This window comes from Rhincodon typus, chromosome 42 (genome assembly GCF_021869965.1).
Source record: "Rhincodon typus isolate 14 chromosome 42, sRhiTyp1.1, whole genome shotgun sequence".
NCBI lineage: Eukaryota > Metazoa > Chordata > Chondrichthyes > Orectolobiformes > Rhincodontidae > Rhincodon > Rhincodon typus.
The window spans coordinates 7,231,019-7,247,731 of NC_063373.1; the positions used below are offsets into that span (position 1 = coordinate 7,231,019).

Genomic DNA, 16,713 nt, shown 5'->3' on the forward strand with positions numbered 1-16,713 from the left:
ACATTGCCCACTAGACCACCAACTTTCAGAAGACTACAGCTGATTACATAATGATGATATGACAATTTACGTTCCCAAAATATTCCCCAATCTAAAAATGTTTTACCAACAAAATTTCATCTCCCAGGTCTAGACACAGTATTGTGTTCTTGTTCATTAAACTGGAAACAGGCTGATCAAATGATTCTTGTACACAATTCAGTAAATCATCACCAAGAACAGAACATGCAATGATACTCGAAATTTTGCATTAAAAGGCAAATAGATTAACCTTGAAATGCTCAACAGCCTTAGCAGCATCTCAGTAGACCAAAAGTAAGTTAAAACGTCATGTCATGAGTATTAATCGGAGCACTTCTGAGGAAATATCACAGCATGAAACTACAACACTGGGAAATGTTTCCATAGCTTCACGACCCTGTCTACAACGGCTTGTCTTCTGCCCCTCTGCTAAAGATTTTACATTTACACGTGTATAAACGGTTTCTATTTTCATATTCTTCAACTTCTCTTTGCAAAGAGGTCCCACCTATTCAGAATTTCAAACAAGTCTTTTATGTGAGCCAATAATGACAGTTCTTCGAACAAAGAACAGCTCAAATTTAATATGCTCCTCATATCGCGATTTGTACATAGAAGTCGACATTCTCGTGAATCTCTGGTGCAAGCTCTGAAATCACAATCTTCAAACTCTTGGCTGGAATCGAATACTGAACTCTTGAAATATGTTATTTGGTCTTCAGGACCTCTTGTGATTTATAATTTGTACTGACTTTTATTGATTTAACAACAAGAAAAAGAACTGGATTTTCTTTTGATTCTTTTTAGAGTCGTATCAAGCTTGAAAGCTATCGTCAAAAAAATCCTTTCACATCAAAGCACCAAACCTCTGCCAATTCAAAGCATTATCATTGCCTTTTATTTAAAAACTGCAAAATTTCAACAATTAATAGTGATTTCCATGTGCTAATTACTCCAATTTATCAGCTTTTAGGTGTGACCATGTCCATGAGTTCGCTGTCTTAACATGGTAGATGTTCCCAGAAATGAAATTAAAATATCACCAAGTTAAAACACAAAGAAATTAAGCACATACAATGAAGCCTGATATGAAGAAATGCGGCATAGTTATATAGAAGTGGTTTCTCCATTATACTAATGATCTGTTCATTCTAAATCGATGCAGATCCCCATAACGTGACTACGTTTAGAGGGCACAAAACTCAGCCCATCACAACCCTGAGCTATCATGAATGTGATTGGTTTCTCGCTCCGTGCCATGCAAATAAACCCAGTCTCACGGGGTTTATAATGTCAGTGCTCCGGTACACACAGTTACACAGAACAAGCGGTGTTGAAATCTGGAGTTTGCTGTTTATAGTTCTATCGGTGCAGAAACAATGAATATTTTCTTGCTTTCTGTCCTTTTAGCCTTATTACCAAGTAAGTGGTGTTTCATATAGATATTTATTTGTTTAAACTGTGCATCTGTTTTTACGTTATTTTAATGTCCTTTTCTGAAAACTCTTCTATTGTCAGATAAATGTCATGTATTAAATATGCCTTTCTCTGTCCAGATGTCTTTACTGTTCGAGTGGACCAAACACCGACAACAATAACAAAGGAGACGGGCGAATCACTGACCATCAACTGTGTCCTAAGAGATACTAACTGTGGATTGTGCAACACGGGCTGGTATCGAAAAAAATTGGGGTCAACAAACGAGGACAGCATATCGACAGGTGGACGATATGTTGAAACAGTTAACAGCGGATCAAAGTCCTTTTCTTTGAGAATTAATGATCTAACAGTTGAAGACAGTGGCACGTATCGATGCACAGCATGCACAGTAATGAGCTTGATCTTTCATCATTACAGAATACCGTCAAATCTCCTATGAAGTAATTCGGACTTATTTTTTCTCTCAACGCTGAACATTGACTTTGATTACGTCAATTCTGATCTGTAACAGCAGGAAGCAGGTTATAAAAGATTGATACCAACATTCAGCAGAAAAATCTGGACAAGAGGCAATTGGATGTTCAGCACTGCTGTTTAATTTACCGTTATGTACGACCATTTATTTTTGCACTGGCATGTAACACTGTGATATAGCTGCTATGGACACAGCAATCGAGAAGATGACTCTGGTAATACACAAACGACCAGCACACATTGTTACCAGAATCAGAAATACCTTGATTTATTGGTTATCGGGATGAGCAGCTATTCTGTAGCTTGGAGGGTTGTCAATGTTAGTTTTCTGAAAGAACCACAAAAAGATGTACAATTGTAGGAATCTGGATTGTGGTTTGCACCTCGACTTCAGGCTGTTGTATGAATGAAAGTGAGACGTTTTTGTACTGATCTGTGTGACTGTGTTACTGTGAATACCACAGCAATGAATCTTTGATTCCCGTAATACTGAAACCTCCCAACGCCTTGGAGTTCATTATTAATGCAAATTATTATCTCCATGCCGAAACACATCATGCTTAAATGCTCCTTGCAACTGTTAAAGTCTGGCTGCAGCTGTAGAACGATATTCATACTCCTTCAGTTGATTATTATGTGGATGCCAAAATCATATTCACATTGCAATGTTGACAATTATCCAGCATTTGCCGAGTGCCCCAAAAGTATAAACGTTGACTGGGAACACAATATAAAGGGAATGATTTGCATCATACATTCTGCATCAGTCAATCAATATCCTGGAACATCTGGATGATTTTTGGCGATATTTGCAACAATGGATTTCTTGTGCTGGAGTGAAATGATGTGCTGTGGTGTAGACACAGTGACACAAGCCGCAGCATAAACCTTTCCCACAGTTGTCTGTTTTACTTCTTGAACGTGATTTCAATAATGAACTTTCTTGCTGATGGTTGCTGCTTCATGAAATTTAACATCAATTCTAGTTTGCCGTTTTCTGGAACTCTCTACACATCCTCGGATGTAAACTCAGCATGCTGTCTTTTCCAATGTTACTCACACTCGCATTGGAGATAGGGAAAATGTGAATGGATTTATAACTGTCCATAAATGAGGATTAGTTAATGCTATGAATGTATATGGGAGACACTGGAGAAGACGTGTCTTTAAATGTTGATAATATGACGGTTGCTTCACTGACCTTTTTGGGCAGCATTGATTGAGATCTGATTGACTGTGACAGCTGTTATGTATACGGAGGTGGCACTGTCGTGACTGTAAATCCTGGTAAGTGACCTCCCTCTCTACAAACCGTTATGGTTTTGCTGACAAATTACAAAAAGTCATAGTTCTCATTAAAACAGTTTGAACTGCATAACGTGATAACTGGAAGAATGTTTTTTCATGGGCTCGGTTAGGTGTGTTGCCAATTTATGTGCCTTAAATTACAAGCTCATTTTCAGATTTCGTTGGAGCATGAGTATATTGTTAAATATATAATTAGGCTGGGAACAAGCCAATATTTCAACATATATTCTACTTGGCAAGAAGGACGTAAGATGCTTATTTAAATAGATCATGGAGTTCAGCTGCTACAAAGGAAACAGACAACGAAGTTATCCTGTACTTTGGCGTGCTAGTGTTTTACAGATACACAGAGCTTTTCATTCGAACAGTTTAGGCAAGTCTGAATTGAGAAATGTTTTATGCTAGCAGTAACGCTATTTTGAATTGTGTCTGAATGAAATGCAGAGGGGATGTCTCATGCAATTAAAAATTGACAAGACCTTCGACTGTAATATTGTTGATTTGATGGTAAATTCCCTGAAAATAATTATAACTGTTTGAATGAGGTGGGACCGAGTGTGTTTACACGATGTAATTTTAATTAGTTTACCTGGTATCTTTAATAGCCATGAAAAGCTCATTTTATTTTTGTGCAATGTCGTGTTTTGTAGTTACAAGTGCAACTTTTTTTTTTCTTTTTTACAAGCCTGCTTAAATTGATTTTGACTTATACATTGATAGGATTATGTTTACCAATACAGAGATGACTTGTTCAACTTGGGAAACTTTCTGGTAGACGAATATCACCAGCGTCTGTAATTGGCTGCAAAGGGCTATAATTACTGCAAAGCAAAATTGCTGAAACATGACCCAATATCAAATCTGAACTACTGCTTTCCACTTTGCCATAAAGAAAAGTATACAGTGAATTTTATGGAAGATTAGATCAGTCCAGCAAGTGGCAAATAAAATTAACCCTGAGGAATAGTCTTCCATATAATACATGGAAACATAGAAGTAGGAATAGCAGAAGAGCGTTTGGTTCTTCGGGCCTGCTCCACAATTCAATATGATCGTAACTGACAATTCAACTGTATAATCTGTAACCGTTTTCTCCCAGACTGTTTGATCAATTTAGCCCGAAGAGCTATATCTGAATTCTTATCTAAAACATTCAACGTTTCGGCCTCAGCCACTTTTTCTGGTAGCGAATATGGTCCAGACAGTACTTATACAATTAATGGTAAGGCCCTGGGTAATGTTGTAGAACAGAGCGACCGAAGAGGTCAAGTATATAATTCTTTGAAATTTCCATCACTGGTAGACAGGATGGTTAAGTAGGCGTTTAGCATGCTTGCCTTCAAGTTCAGACCTTTGAGTATAGGAATTGAGACATCATGTTGAGGTTGTACAGATGGCAAGGCCTCCTCTGGAGTACTATCTGGTCGTCCTGTTATAGGAAGGCTACCATTAAACGGAGAGGGTTCAGAAAAGATTTCCCAGGATGTTGCTGGGAGTGGAGGGTTGAGGTATAAAAATAGACCAGAAAGACTATGACTGTTTAAACTGGAGGGTAGGGGGTTGAAGGGTAATCTTTGATGCTTATAGAATCATGAGGTGCAATAATAAGGGGAATGACAAGAGCATTTCATCTCGGGTAGATGAGTTCAAAACTAGTGGACATACTTTTAAGTTGATTGGAGAAAGATTTAAAAAGGACACGAGGGACAATTTCTTTACACAGATAGTGGTTCCTCTGTTGAATGAACTGCCAGAGGAAGTGATGAATGCGGGCACAGTCACAACTTTTAAAAGACATTTTATACGTTTATGAATAGGAATGTTTTGGATGCATATGGGTGAAATACAGGCAGGTGGGACTAGTTTAGTTGGGAACATGGTCAGCGTGGACTGGTTGACTTCAAGGACCCGTTTCCATGCTGCATGACTCTCTGACTTTATGACTCGGTCTCTTTTCAGACATCAGTCCTGTCATCCGAGAAAATAATCTGGTACCTAGTATTTCAGAGACAGTATTCGTCTGACAACACTGTCTCTGAAAGGAAACGTTAAAATACAGATTGGGCTAAAAGAAATTTGGAGGTGCAGGATTTTTATCACAAAGATAAAATGGTCACTTACAGGTCGGAAGCTTTCTCAAAGGACACAGGGATAGGGTGCAGTGAGACAATCGTTTGATTCCAGTACAATGCTTCATGCAGTTTGTTCACTCATGAAATTCTCTCCCATAAAAAAATGCTTCCCCTTCAACTTTAACAACGCTAAAACCGATCCCAAACCATTCCGATTTGATATGATAACATTCTTGTGCATGCGCGTTTCATTATTTCAGTTAATAGTTGTTTAGACATTTCATGGAATGGTGACTTGATGAAAACCGAGAGTCAAATGTCGTTCCCTGAAATAGACAATAGTGTTTTTTAAGGTTAATTTAATGCCTGTTTCCTCTCTCTGAAAACAGCGAATAAAACCATGGCTTTGCCATCTATGTCAGTTGTATTCACAGGGACATTATATATGTATTTAATTTTCGAAATTGCCCAGCATTCTTACTTTAATACACGCATTGATAGTTACTTTCCAGCATTATGTTTTCACTGTTTCGAGCTTGAATTTCTTTACAACCCCCGTTAGTACTTAAACAGCCCTATCATTTTAATGAGTCCTCATACAATATTTATCGCTGTAATGTTTCACTTATTCTCTGAATTTTCCATTCTTTAATGGCAATTTCATTTTATTCTCCAATGGAGAGAATGCTGTTTGTGTCATAAGTCTTGCATGTCTAAAATATATCTCTTACGTTGATTAAAAAAAAGAAAAACACCCATGAGATGTGGAAGTCGCTGACTGGGCCAACATTTATTTTCAGTTTAGAAAAATTTGAGACACAACGCACTCTGCCACATAAAACATGGAACAAATTTGGTTGCACAGTTCAGAATATCTCCGACGTTTTATTGTAGTTATTGGTAAATTAGACCAAGATTTTTTTTTCCAAACTGGCATGTGATATAATGAAATCAGTTATAACCTCCTAGTCCTCCACAGGAATAATTTACTCTGTGTTTCCTTAGGTGTCTTTCACTTTACTGGGAAATGGTACACTGACTGCATCTGATTTATAGTAGATTTATATTTTGTTATGGCCCTGATTGTGCAACATCCAATTGTGAATGCAACATTTAAGTAGCAGTTCAGGCAGGAGGGCTGCAATACCATTCCTCATAAGACAACATACTCATTCAAGGGACTTCTCTAGTGACCTTTCTCTGAACAGCCTCTAGCGCACTTATATCCTCCTGTAAATATCACACACTAACCTCCAGGAGGTATCTCTGATGTGCCTAGTCTTTCTGAAAAAAGAAAATAACTTCTGTACATTTGTGTTCAATTTCTCGTGTGATAAGTGATATCATTGGTTTATTTTTCTTAATTACTTTATGTCCGTGTGTAGTAATCTCAAGCAATACATTCATCAGGCCTCCTCTGAACCTCAGAATTCTACAATTTGTCACTGTTTTGATTATACGTTTTTTCTATTCTTCTTCCGAAATGGTCTTTCTTTATTCAATTTCCCACAACCCACGCCTATCACCATATTTTTGTAATCCCTTGTGCCCACTGATGACTGACTTAATGTCCTTTCTATTTTTGTGATTCAACAAATTTGGCAAACAGAATTTATACATCCTCATCCAAGTGATAAATTGCAAACATTCACATTTCTGCATCAGTCCCTCTGGCACATCATTCTCGAATCTTAAAATGAGTCCTGTACACTTACTGTCAGTTTCCTACTACCCAGCTCATCTTTTGTCCATTCCAGTATCCTACACCCAGGTCTTTCATTTCCGGAATTTCAACGTTGACATAGCATTTTATCGAATGCCTTCAGATATTAAACAAACTGAAATCACCGATTCCCCTTTGTCTGGTAGATTTGGCAAATATGATCTCCCTTTCACAAAATCATTTTATTTTCACACTGAATCCCTTGAACTTATTAAGTGCCCTGCTGTGACACATTTTATGGTATATCCTAACATTTTGCCACTACTGCTGTTAAACTAAATTCTCAATCATTTCTTGCTCACTGTCTCACACTATTTTTGATTGAAAGTTTTAATTTTTTTTCTGTCAATCTAAAGGTCTTTTCCATAATCGAGGATGTCACACAAACGTAAAACCAAGACATCAGTTGTTTCAATAGCATTTTTTGCTCAGACACTAGGATGATGCCATGAGAGAACTGACAGGTGTTGGCTCGTTGCTGCAAATATTTAATCAATATTGTTCCTCTGGTGATTGTGATTTTCCTGTTTCTGCCCTTCCTTTCATTTGCCGATTCATTGTTGCTTCTTGGATGTTGCTTTTAATCTCTTTCGTGTAAACTGATGCAAAATAAGTGTTCTATAAACTTTCCATCTCTCTTGTTTTACAGCATGAATTCCCCACACTCATACTTTGCATGAACGATGTTCACTTTGTAAATCATTTACTTACAAAACACCTGTAAGAACTCACACTCCCTGTTTTTAATCTCTACTTTGCTTCCTATCGTACTATGATGTTTCACTACTTATTAATTTTCAAATGATTCATTCCTGCAAATTCTGTTTAATTTTCTGACTTGTCTTCTGTCTGTCTGCAATCAAATCCGTTTTGTTTAATGTCGATATTATCTTTAGCCACAGATGGCAGGTTCGTCCCTTGGATTTCTCCTTACAATTTTGGCATGTATCTATTTTGTGCGATCTGGAATGTCTCCTTAAATGTCTGCCATTGTATCATTGTTGACTTCTCTTCGAGCCTAATTTTCCAATTTATTTCAAGCAGCTCTGTTTTCATGTCACAATAATACCTTTTTTTTCAAATTTTGGAGCTAATCCTCTCTTCCTCAAATTAAACGCAAAATGCAATTGTATTAGTGTCGCTGATACGTAGGTGGATTTTCAATACGAGATCATGAATTAATCAGATCACGTTTCACCGTTACAAGTTTAGCAGAGTTCCAGGACATGCAGTTTGAAGAAACTATTCCAAACCTTTGTACGAACTCCACACTAAAGTTACCGTTGCACATTTGACTTTCCTAGCTATTATATCGATAAAATCTCCCATCATTATAGCCGCGATATTCTGACAAACTCTCATACTGTCTTCCTTTATGCTCCCTCCAGCGTGTAGTTACTGATGTGTTACCTGAACACAATTCCCACAATTATCTTAATGACTTGATCATTTCTCAACTTCACTCAAACCCATTTCACATGCTGTTTTCCTGAAATGGGGGTCACCCCTCTCTCTTTCATAAAATAAGAACAGCAAATTCGGAAGAAGCTCAGCAGTAACTGCGAAGAGAGAAACAGAATTTATGTTTCCAGTCTGATGTGACTCTGTCGCACTTCTTTCTGTCATGCAAATTGCATTGTAAATGAACTGTGACACTTGTACAGGTTTCCAAGCTCTCTATCATTCCGACACTACCTGTACCAATCCAATCCATGTCATCCTGCAAGAAGGAGAGTGGTGAAGATCATCAGCAGTTTTGTAAACTTTTGGACTTGGCATGTACTGAATATCAGGGCGGATAGAGTTAATATCAATTCAAATTAGTGCAGCCGTGATTCTTGTCGCAAAGTATCAGAACCCGCTGTTTCGACACTGCAGATTTGGGAGGACATAAACATATGCACGACAGCTTCAGTTGCAAGTGTACTCAGTTGTTGTGCAGGTCTATGGTGCTACAGAGACTGAAATGAGTAGTCATTGCCATGGAAGGAATTGCAGCATGTTGATTTCCTACTTTGGTAGAAAAAGGACATAGAGTCTGTCAAAAGTGTGCTTGCAGGAGATCATGGAACAGTGTCCATGTGTGAAAAGACCAGAGGACACAGTTGTTCGACATTCAGAAATGGGGTTGATAAGGCTGCTGTATTGTTTCATGATAAAATTTCACGTGTGATAAAGCCAGGATTGGACGATTACAGAAAACCAGGACCGTGTTTATCTTTGGTGTTTTAGAAGTAAGAGTGTAGCTGTGGCTAGATTTGAAAAAATGGATCAGAAATTTAAATAAAACGTATTGCTTGACTTTGAGTAAATGCAGTGATGGGTGAACAAGCAGTAGTGTAATTTAGGATTTGGCAGCAGAGTTCGAATTAGTTTTAATTTAAATAATTTGAAGGTGGAATTTCAGTGAGAGTATCGGAATAGTCGAGCGTACCTTTGAAGAACTTGGAGGGTATGGTCGAATCTCATCTGTGGCATTTCCGAGAGAGGAGAAACATTGCAGCAATAAGGGAATGGTCTTACTGATAGCTACAGTAAGAAGTCTGATGCTCAACACAAGGTCACGAGTGAGTCCACGGTTGTGAACAGTCTGGTCAGATGATTGTTTAGGTGACAATAGGCTTCGTTTTGGGGACAAGGAAGTCTGGTATCTTTCCTTGGTAAGAATATTTCAAATTTATGAAGGTCAACCAAAAAATGAATGGAAAGAAACCCATTTGGGTGTATTGAGAATACGAGGCAATTAAAAATATCCAGATACATAAAGGAAGATATTAAGTGATGCGTTTTACGTTGGAGATATATATTTGTTTCAAGGAACTTTGCTTAAGAAGCAGCGATGTTCACAGTACAGTTGTGTGCTCATTGTACAACAGCTTGGCGAGAACCATTTTGAAAAGTAACTATGGAGCAACCATGAGGATAGAGTACTTGAGAATAAGATTATCGCTCTGTTACAGTCACGAAATGTCCATTTATAGTCCCCAGTGATCCTCTGAAAACAATGATACTTAATCGCAGTTCGAGGATTGGGAATTGATCTGTGCGTACTATCAAACTCCAACATCTGTTAGTGTAGTAGATTTTCTACTTATAAAGGAACAGTCTTGCTCCCTCATTCACATGAGCAAGCCCCCAAAATGTCTTTGCTCTCTGGTGTCAAAAACGTTTCTACTATCTTATAGAAACCCAAATGACACCTTCTTCTCGAAAGGCCTATTCAAACTTGTTTCCTGATAACTTTATGAGATGAAAATGTTCCATAAGGAGGAAATTTAAAACAGATTTTCGGCAAAAATCACTGATATTTTGAGACATGGCTGAAGCCTTCAACATAAAGGCATGCTTTCATAAGTGCCCAAGGAGTGTAAAGAGGGGAGAGAAGAAAAAGGTTCATGGGAGAGTAATATTGAACCCTGAGTCTTGGAGGCGAGAAGCACAGTGATTAACTTTGGAAAAGTTAAAATCAGGAATTCTCCAGAAGCCAGTATTAGATGAATAGATGTTTCTCAGATGACTTGGGCTGGAGGAAATCTTAGAGCTAGAGTTGAGTGAAGCCATTGAGAAGTTAAGGCTGATGAAGGCCGTTTTGAGATCGAGGCGTGGTTTGACATGGCAAAATGTAAGTCACGAAGCACAGGGGGGATCTGGGATAGGTGCTTGGCCTGAAATTAAGACACTGGCATCATAACTTTGGAAGCCCCAAAGTTAGAAATTTGGAGGTTGCTGAGGAATTTCTAAACAGTGCAAATTCATGACGTAATGTTTAAACTATCGGTGAGTGGAGAATCAAAAATCAGTGAAGTTAGATGTAAAAATGGATGGTCTTAACAAGGACGTTGAGGGTGATCTTATAGAGGTTTATGTAATCATGACAAGCAGTGACAAGATAAATATCAAAGGTCTTTTCCCTAGGATAGGGAAGTTCAAAACTAGAGATCATAGGTTTAAGGTGAGAGGAGAAAGATTTAAAAGGGATCTGAGTGGCAACGTTTTCGCACAGAGGATGGTGTGTATGTGGAATTAACTACCAGAAGAAGTGGTAGAGACATGTACTGTTATTACATTTAAAGGATAGTTGGACAGTACATGAAGGGGACAAGTTTGGAAAGACGTGGGTCAATCATCGGCAAATGGGACTAGTTAAGTTTGGATGTGTTGGACTGAAAGATCTGTTTCCATTCTATAGGACTCAATGGCTCTACATGGTTTGGAGCTCAAATCAAGGTTAAATATGACACCAATGTTGTGAACAGTGTCTTTTCGTATCATTGTATAATGATGCTATAATATGGCATAAACATACTTTTTATGTAGCACTTGAGAGCTATCGATTAGACAGGACATCACAGAAGCAGTATAAGCGTCTATTCAGAAGGGAGTAAGTCTTTTCTTTGTTGTACTTCTAGGAGTACAGCCTTCTCCACCAATAGTCAGTCTCCTCTACTCTGCAACTGAAGGAGAGAGAGAAAACGGATTTGTGCAGCTGGTTTGTCTAATCAGCGGATACTATCCCGAAAACATTGCGGTGAGCTGGCAGAAGAACACAAATGCCATAACTTCTGGTGTTACAACTACATCCCCAAAGAAAACATCGAACAATGACTTCAGCAGTTTAAGTTTACTTAGAGTGCCCCTACAGGATTGGAGCAGCGGTTCTGTGTACACTTGCCAAGTTTCTCATTCTGCAACCAACAGTAAAGAGATGAAAGACATTAAATCAACATCCGGTAAGAAAATTAAGCAAACTCACAAGCTCAAATTAATAAAACATAAACACTTTCATTTTCAGTATTGGGCCAGATGAAATATTGTTATAGTGGTCTGTTGCTGAGGATGAAATATTCTTGAACTGGGTACAATGAGTGATACCAATAGCACCTTACAGTCGAGAGAAATGCTGCGGTAAAAAATCAGTTGGAAATGATCCAGGTATCCAACTTTCAAAAACATAGCGGAGCACAACATTCGAAACCATTTCCCTCTGCTCTCTACAAGTCTCGTTCTCAGTAGGAAAGAATTATTGGAATAAGGGAAGGCCTTGACGGAAGACAGAGGAAAAGAGACAGAAATATAGACATTATGAGGAAGGCGACAGAATGATGGTGATTCTTTGGCAATCTTCTTACAATGACAAGTTTAGACAAAATTTCTAGACAGTCTCGGTATTAAAAACACTTTATAAACTAAGCCAGCACTACGCATTGGCTAATTTACAAATTCAATCCAGGGCAGGAAAAACACCATGGCAATGTATGCACTTCATCAGAAAGAATTCAACTTCAACAAGTCTGTTTCTCCTGCTGACACTAATATGGATTTAGTGTTTTCTGCTGCTGTGTGCTGCTATGCAATTGTAGAAAAGATGAATTGGGAGGACGATGTTCAGAGAAACTGAAGGGAGAGGCAGAGGGTTCTGGTGGAACAGAGACAGAAATTTGCTATTCGATGGGAATCGACAGAGACAGCAAACATGCAGCAATTTGCTGTGTTGAAGCATTCTTTGTATAAACCGTATTAAGGCTAAGACAAATAGGTTTTCTTCAACAGCAGGTTCAGTGACCTCACAGGGATAATGATTCTCAATAATCCACTGTGGTTAAAATTCATCGAGCCTCGTGGTGTGGTAGATCTTGTCTGTCTCTCCTTGTCTATCTTGCTCTCTTGCTCTCTTTTTTACTGTTAGTCTCTCTCTGCCTCTGTCCATCCATCGATCCATCTCTATTTCTTCTGATCTCTATCTTTCTATCAGTTTATCTCTCTCTTTACTGACTATGTGTTTACATCTCGATTTGTCTGTCTTCCATTTTCCATCTTGGAAGTATTTCTTCTTTTATCTCCTGTAACTGGAGATTTTAGTCATTCTTTGTGCATCATTCGTTGTTGCTCCCAGCGCTCCTCTTTCTGTGTGCGCCTGTCAGTCTCCATGCCTCCATCTCTTGTCTTCATTCCATCGGTATCTCTCTCCCTCTCACTCTGGCTGTCTTCTTCTATCTCATGCTCTCATTCTCTAGTTTTATGTCTCTATATTTCCATCTCACTATCTGAGTTTGCCTGTCTCTGCCCCTGTCTCCCTGTGTATCTGTATCTGCACATATGTGTGACCCTTTTAGGACCCATCTGCCTTTGTATTTCTACGAATTGTTTCTTTGTTTATTTCGGTATTGCTCACTGCATGGGCCCATACCAAACCCTCACCCCTCAAAAATTTTCCCTTGCTTTTCTTTTTGTTTGCTCTATTCCTCGATTTTATTGGTTTATACAAGTTGTGGTGCAAATCAACAAACGTGCAAAGAAGAAATGTTGCTTCAAATTCGACATATATCAGTGAGAGAGGTGGTCACATTTTAATCATCGCATCCCTTGTCACTGATTAAGACATCCTTGTTACACTTCTGGTTAGATCACTATTGAAACAAGGACCAGAATTTAAGTCTCGCATTTCTCACTGACAGAGATCGCTGTATTACTAAGGGATCCAACAGTTGAAGAAATCTGGATCAATAAAAGTGCCACTCTAGTTTGCGAAGTGCTCTCTAGAGTTTCCGCTGGAATAGTCATCTCTTGGATGGTAAATGGAAAAGTAAGGAATGAAGGCGTTCAAACGGAAGCAGCTAAAATGAGTGGAAACCAATATCTGACCATCAGCCGCTTGACCAGCAGTGTGGAAGAGTGGCAGAGTGGGGTGGAATACACTTGCTCCGCAAAACAGGATCAATCATCCACCCCAGTCATAAAACAAACAAGAAAGGCAAGAGGTGGGTGATAAAAAATATTTGTATTTGTATATGTCATGTTATTTACGAATGGCAATGAAGGAAAGACTAAAATTGCCTGTAATTCCATTACAGTCGAACCAATGAAACCATATCTCCGCCTCCTGCCCCCGTCACCAGAAGAGATTCAAAGCACCAGCTCTGCTACTCTCACATGTTTGATAAGAGGATTCTATCCTGACAAAGTACGCATCTTCTGGGAAAAAGATGATGCTTCTGTGAGCGCGAACATCACCAATTTCCCCACTGCTCTGGAACAGGACCTGACCTTCAGCACACGGAGCCTCCTCATTTTACCTGCAGTGGAATGGAAGAGCGGAGCAAAATACACCTGTACTGCCTCACATCCACCTTCACAATCCACTGTGAAGAGGGTCATCAGGAATCCGAAAGGTAAGGACAGTTTTTTCAGCAACCATTCTCATAATCAACGCTTTGTGCTAAATATAAACACAACATGAAACTGTGAGCAAATATTCCAAGGTTCCAGAAACTTTAAAATAGACAGCACCTCTTAGAATGAAACAACTTTAACACACAGCACACGGGTAGTAGATAGATAGAAGAATCAACAATATCCAACAAGTACGCCACCTCAAGCAGTCTGAGTAACGCTGATATAAAGAATGGAGGGGTTGGCCCTCTTGTGGTAGAGTGGTAATGTCGTTACCCCTGGACCAAGAAGCCCACATTTAATTCCCGCCTGTTGCCGAGTTGTGTAATGACTTATCTGAACAGGTTGAAAGAGAAAAATAAGTTAGTTAAAAATTTATATTGAAAAAAGAGCTTAATTGCACAATTAACTCTTGAGAGTGAGCTATCTTTAGGCAACAATGAATGAATGTGTTCACAAAATTTTGAGTCGTGTTTGCTTCAGTCAACTGCTTGATGCTTCTGCTTTCAGTCCAGCTTGAGTGGTTGCCGACAGTCAATTAAAAGGTACACCGAAGTACAACCTAACCAGTTAAAGAGTGGAACTCATGTACATGAATTATCATGTACATTTCAAGGACCCTATTATTCAGTATGATTCCCTGGGACACCGCAAGAACGGACAAATAATTCTGCTATTGACATAAATAATTCATACAAACTACTGAATGAGGTTTAATTCCTACTGTCTGCTTAGTTCATTGATCTGACCCGATTTTGTTGTGGACTGTGGAACCGCCAATTTATGTCCTAAAGAAATGAATAGCAAGACATCAAGTTTTCAACACTGATCTCTGGTACACGGGTCTGTGATCAAGAGAATCGATTACTGGGCTGCGAAAACCTTGTGTCATTCACTTACCGATAATTATTGAATAAATTTGAGTGAAACACTAGCTGAGGTGACAAAGGGATTCCAGCAAATCACATACATCAGTGAGAAAGAACAAAGATGCATCTGAGCAAATATTGCTCACAGATGCAGTCACAAACATTAATCAGGAAAAATTCCGTTTGTTGAGCACCCATGCACTGAAATAGCAAACTACCAGAACCCCATGCGTTGATTTAGGATTGTTGAAGATTCTTTGAAAGTTGAACTGGGATAGACTTGTATGAGTTACATACAATCCCTCTGAGGGCTCTTGCTGGAAATGAACGTATTGTGCTCTTGCAAAGGTCAGGGCCGAATGGGAATCTTATTCACTTGCTGTAGAATGGGCTACACATGCTTTTTTTTCCTTGTTGAATAACTAAAACTGTTCAGTCAAGACAAGATTCCTCAAAGAAATTTGTACACCACATTATATCAATATGAAATGCCACTTTCTTTTCCACAGTGATGGAAGAAATTCACTTGAAATTGTGATGATTTTCAGTTTAGAATGCCGGGGTGGGGGAAGGTTTCCCTATTAAAATCATGTCGTCTGTACACGGAACATTTTGAAATTTAAAAAGTCATAGTTAAATCTTCGACTTCTGTTTTTAACACGTGCAGAAGATTCATTTCATCGCCATCAGTTTTCTCACAGCACTATTTCTCCTCCCAACGTTCAGTTTTACTACTGAAAAGATACTACGTTTTGAACATGCAGTTATCACCAAGGCTCTTCAGATGGAACTGATCTTGTAACATAAAATATGTCCACATTATATATTGAAGAAATGATAATATAGTCTGACTGTGCTCAGGTTGCCAACCCACAAATTCATGTTAACCGTCTGTCAGGTTGAATGGAGAGTCAGTGGAAGACATTAAATCAGGACGGCCAGCAGATAAGCAAGTATTCAGACTGAAAGTTTGGAATGCGAGACAGTAATATTAATCAACACAGGAGTAGTTTCTGCAATTTTTCTCCCCACCCATCAAACCTAGCATCATTGAAGAAATGCAAAAGTTTTACGAAATGCATTCAAAATAAAATGATTCGATTCGAACTGCATGATAGACACGGAACATCCGTCCTCACAAGAGATATTAGAACTTGTAGAGTTAACTGATTCTACAAATATAATAAAGGTTGTAATACTTAGAGTGACAATACAAGCAAAAGATTCAAGAATCTTCTTTTCATTTGTTTTTTCCATTATGCACAAAGCAAGTAACTGTTACTGCATTAAAAACGACCATTTTGCTTTAAAAATCTAAAAGCATGTTTTCCCACGTCTTATACGTCCCTTTAACGTTGGCAGAATACCGACAGCTATGAGTTTTGGCTATTCTCAGTGTTAAAGTTGAGATGTCAGAGATACGTGCTCAGAATATTTTAGATTTCTTCACTTCACACTCTTAAAATAATAGCTAATGCAACAGCCATCTTCAGAGAATGCCCCTGACCGGACGTGAATTGTGCAGTAAGTATCTCTTTTTTAAAATAAAAGATTCTGCCGAGGAAATAGGACAACCAAATCATGTCAAAGGATGCAAACGATCAAAATGCAGATTGACATCAGGGGAATTTCTCCA

At 38.5% G+C, this 16,713-nt stretch overlaps 1 gene segment (V, D, J or C); it reads left to right on the plus strand.

The window, feature by feature from the left end:
- Nucleotides 1-1,328: 1,328 nt before the first annotated feature.
- LOC109916361 overlaps nucleotides 1,329-16,713 on the plus strand; it is a 28,128-nt gene continuing 12,743 nt past the window's right edge. The window contains 6 exon segments of the C gene segment in view: nucleotides 1,329-1,443; nucleotides 1,578-1,879; nucleotides 3,177-3,222; nucleotides 11,448-11,768; nucleotides 13,494-13,796; nucleotides 13,890-14,207. Coding sequence covers nucleotides 1,401-1,443; nucleotides 1,578-1,879; nucleotides 3,177-3,222; nucleotides 11,448-11,768; nucleotides 13,494-13,796; nucleotides 13,890-14,207 — 1,333 coding nt within the window.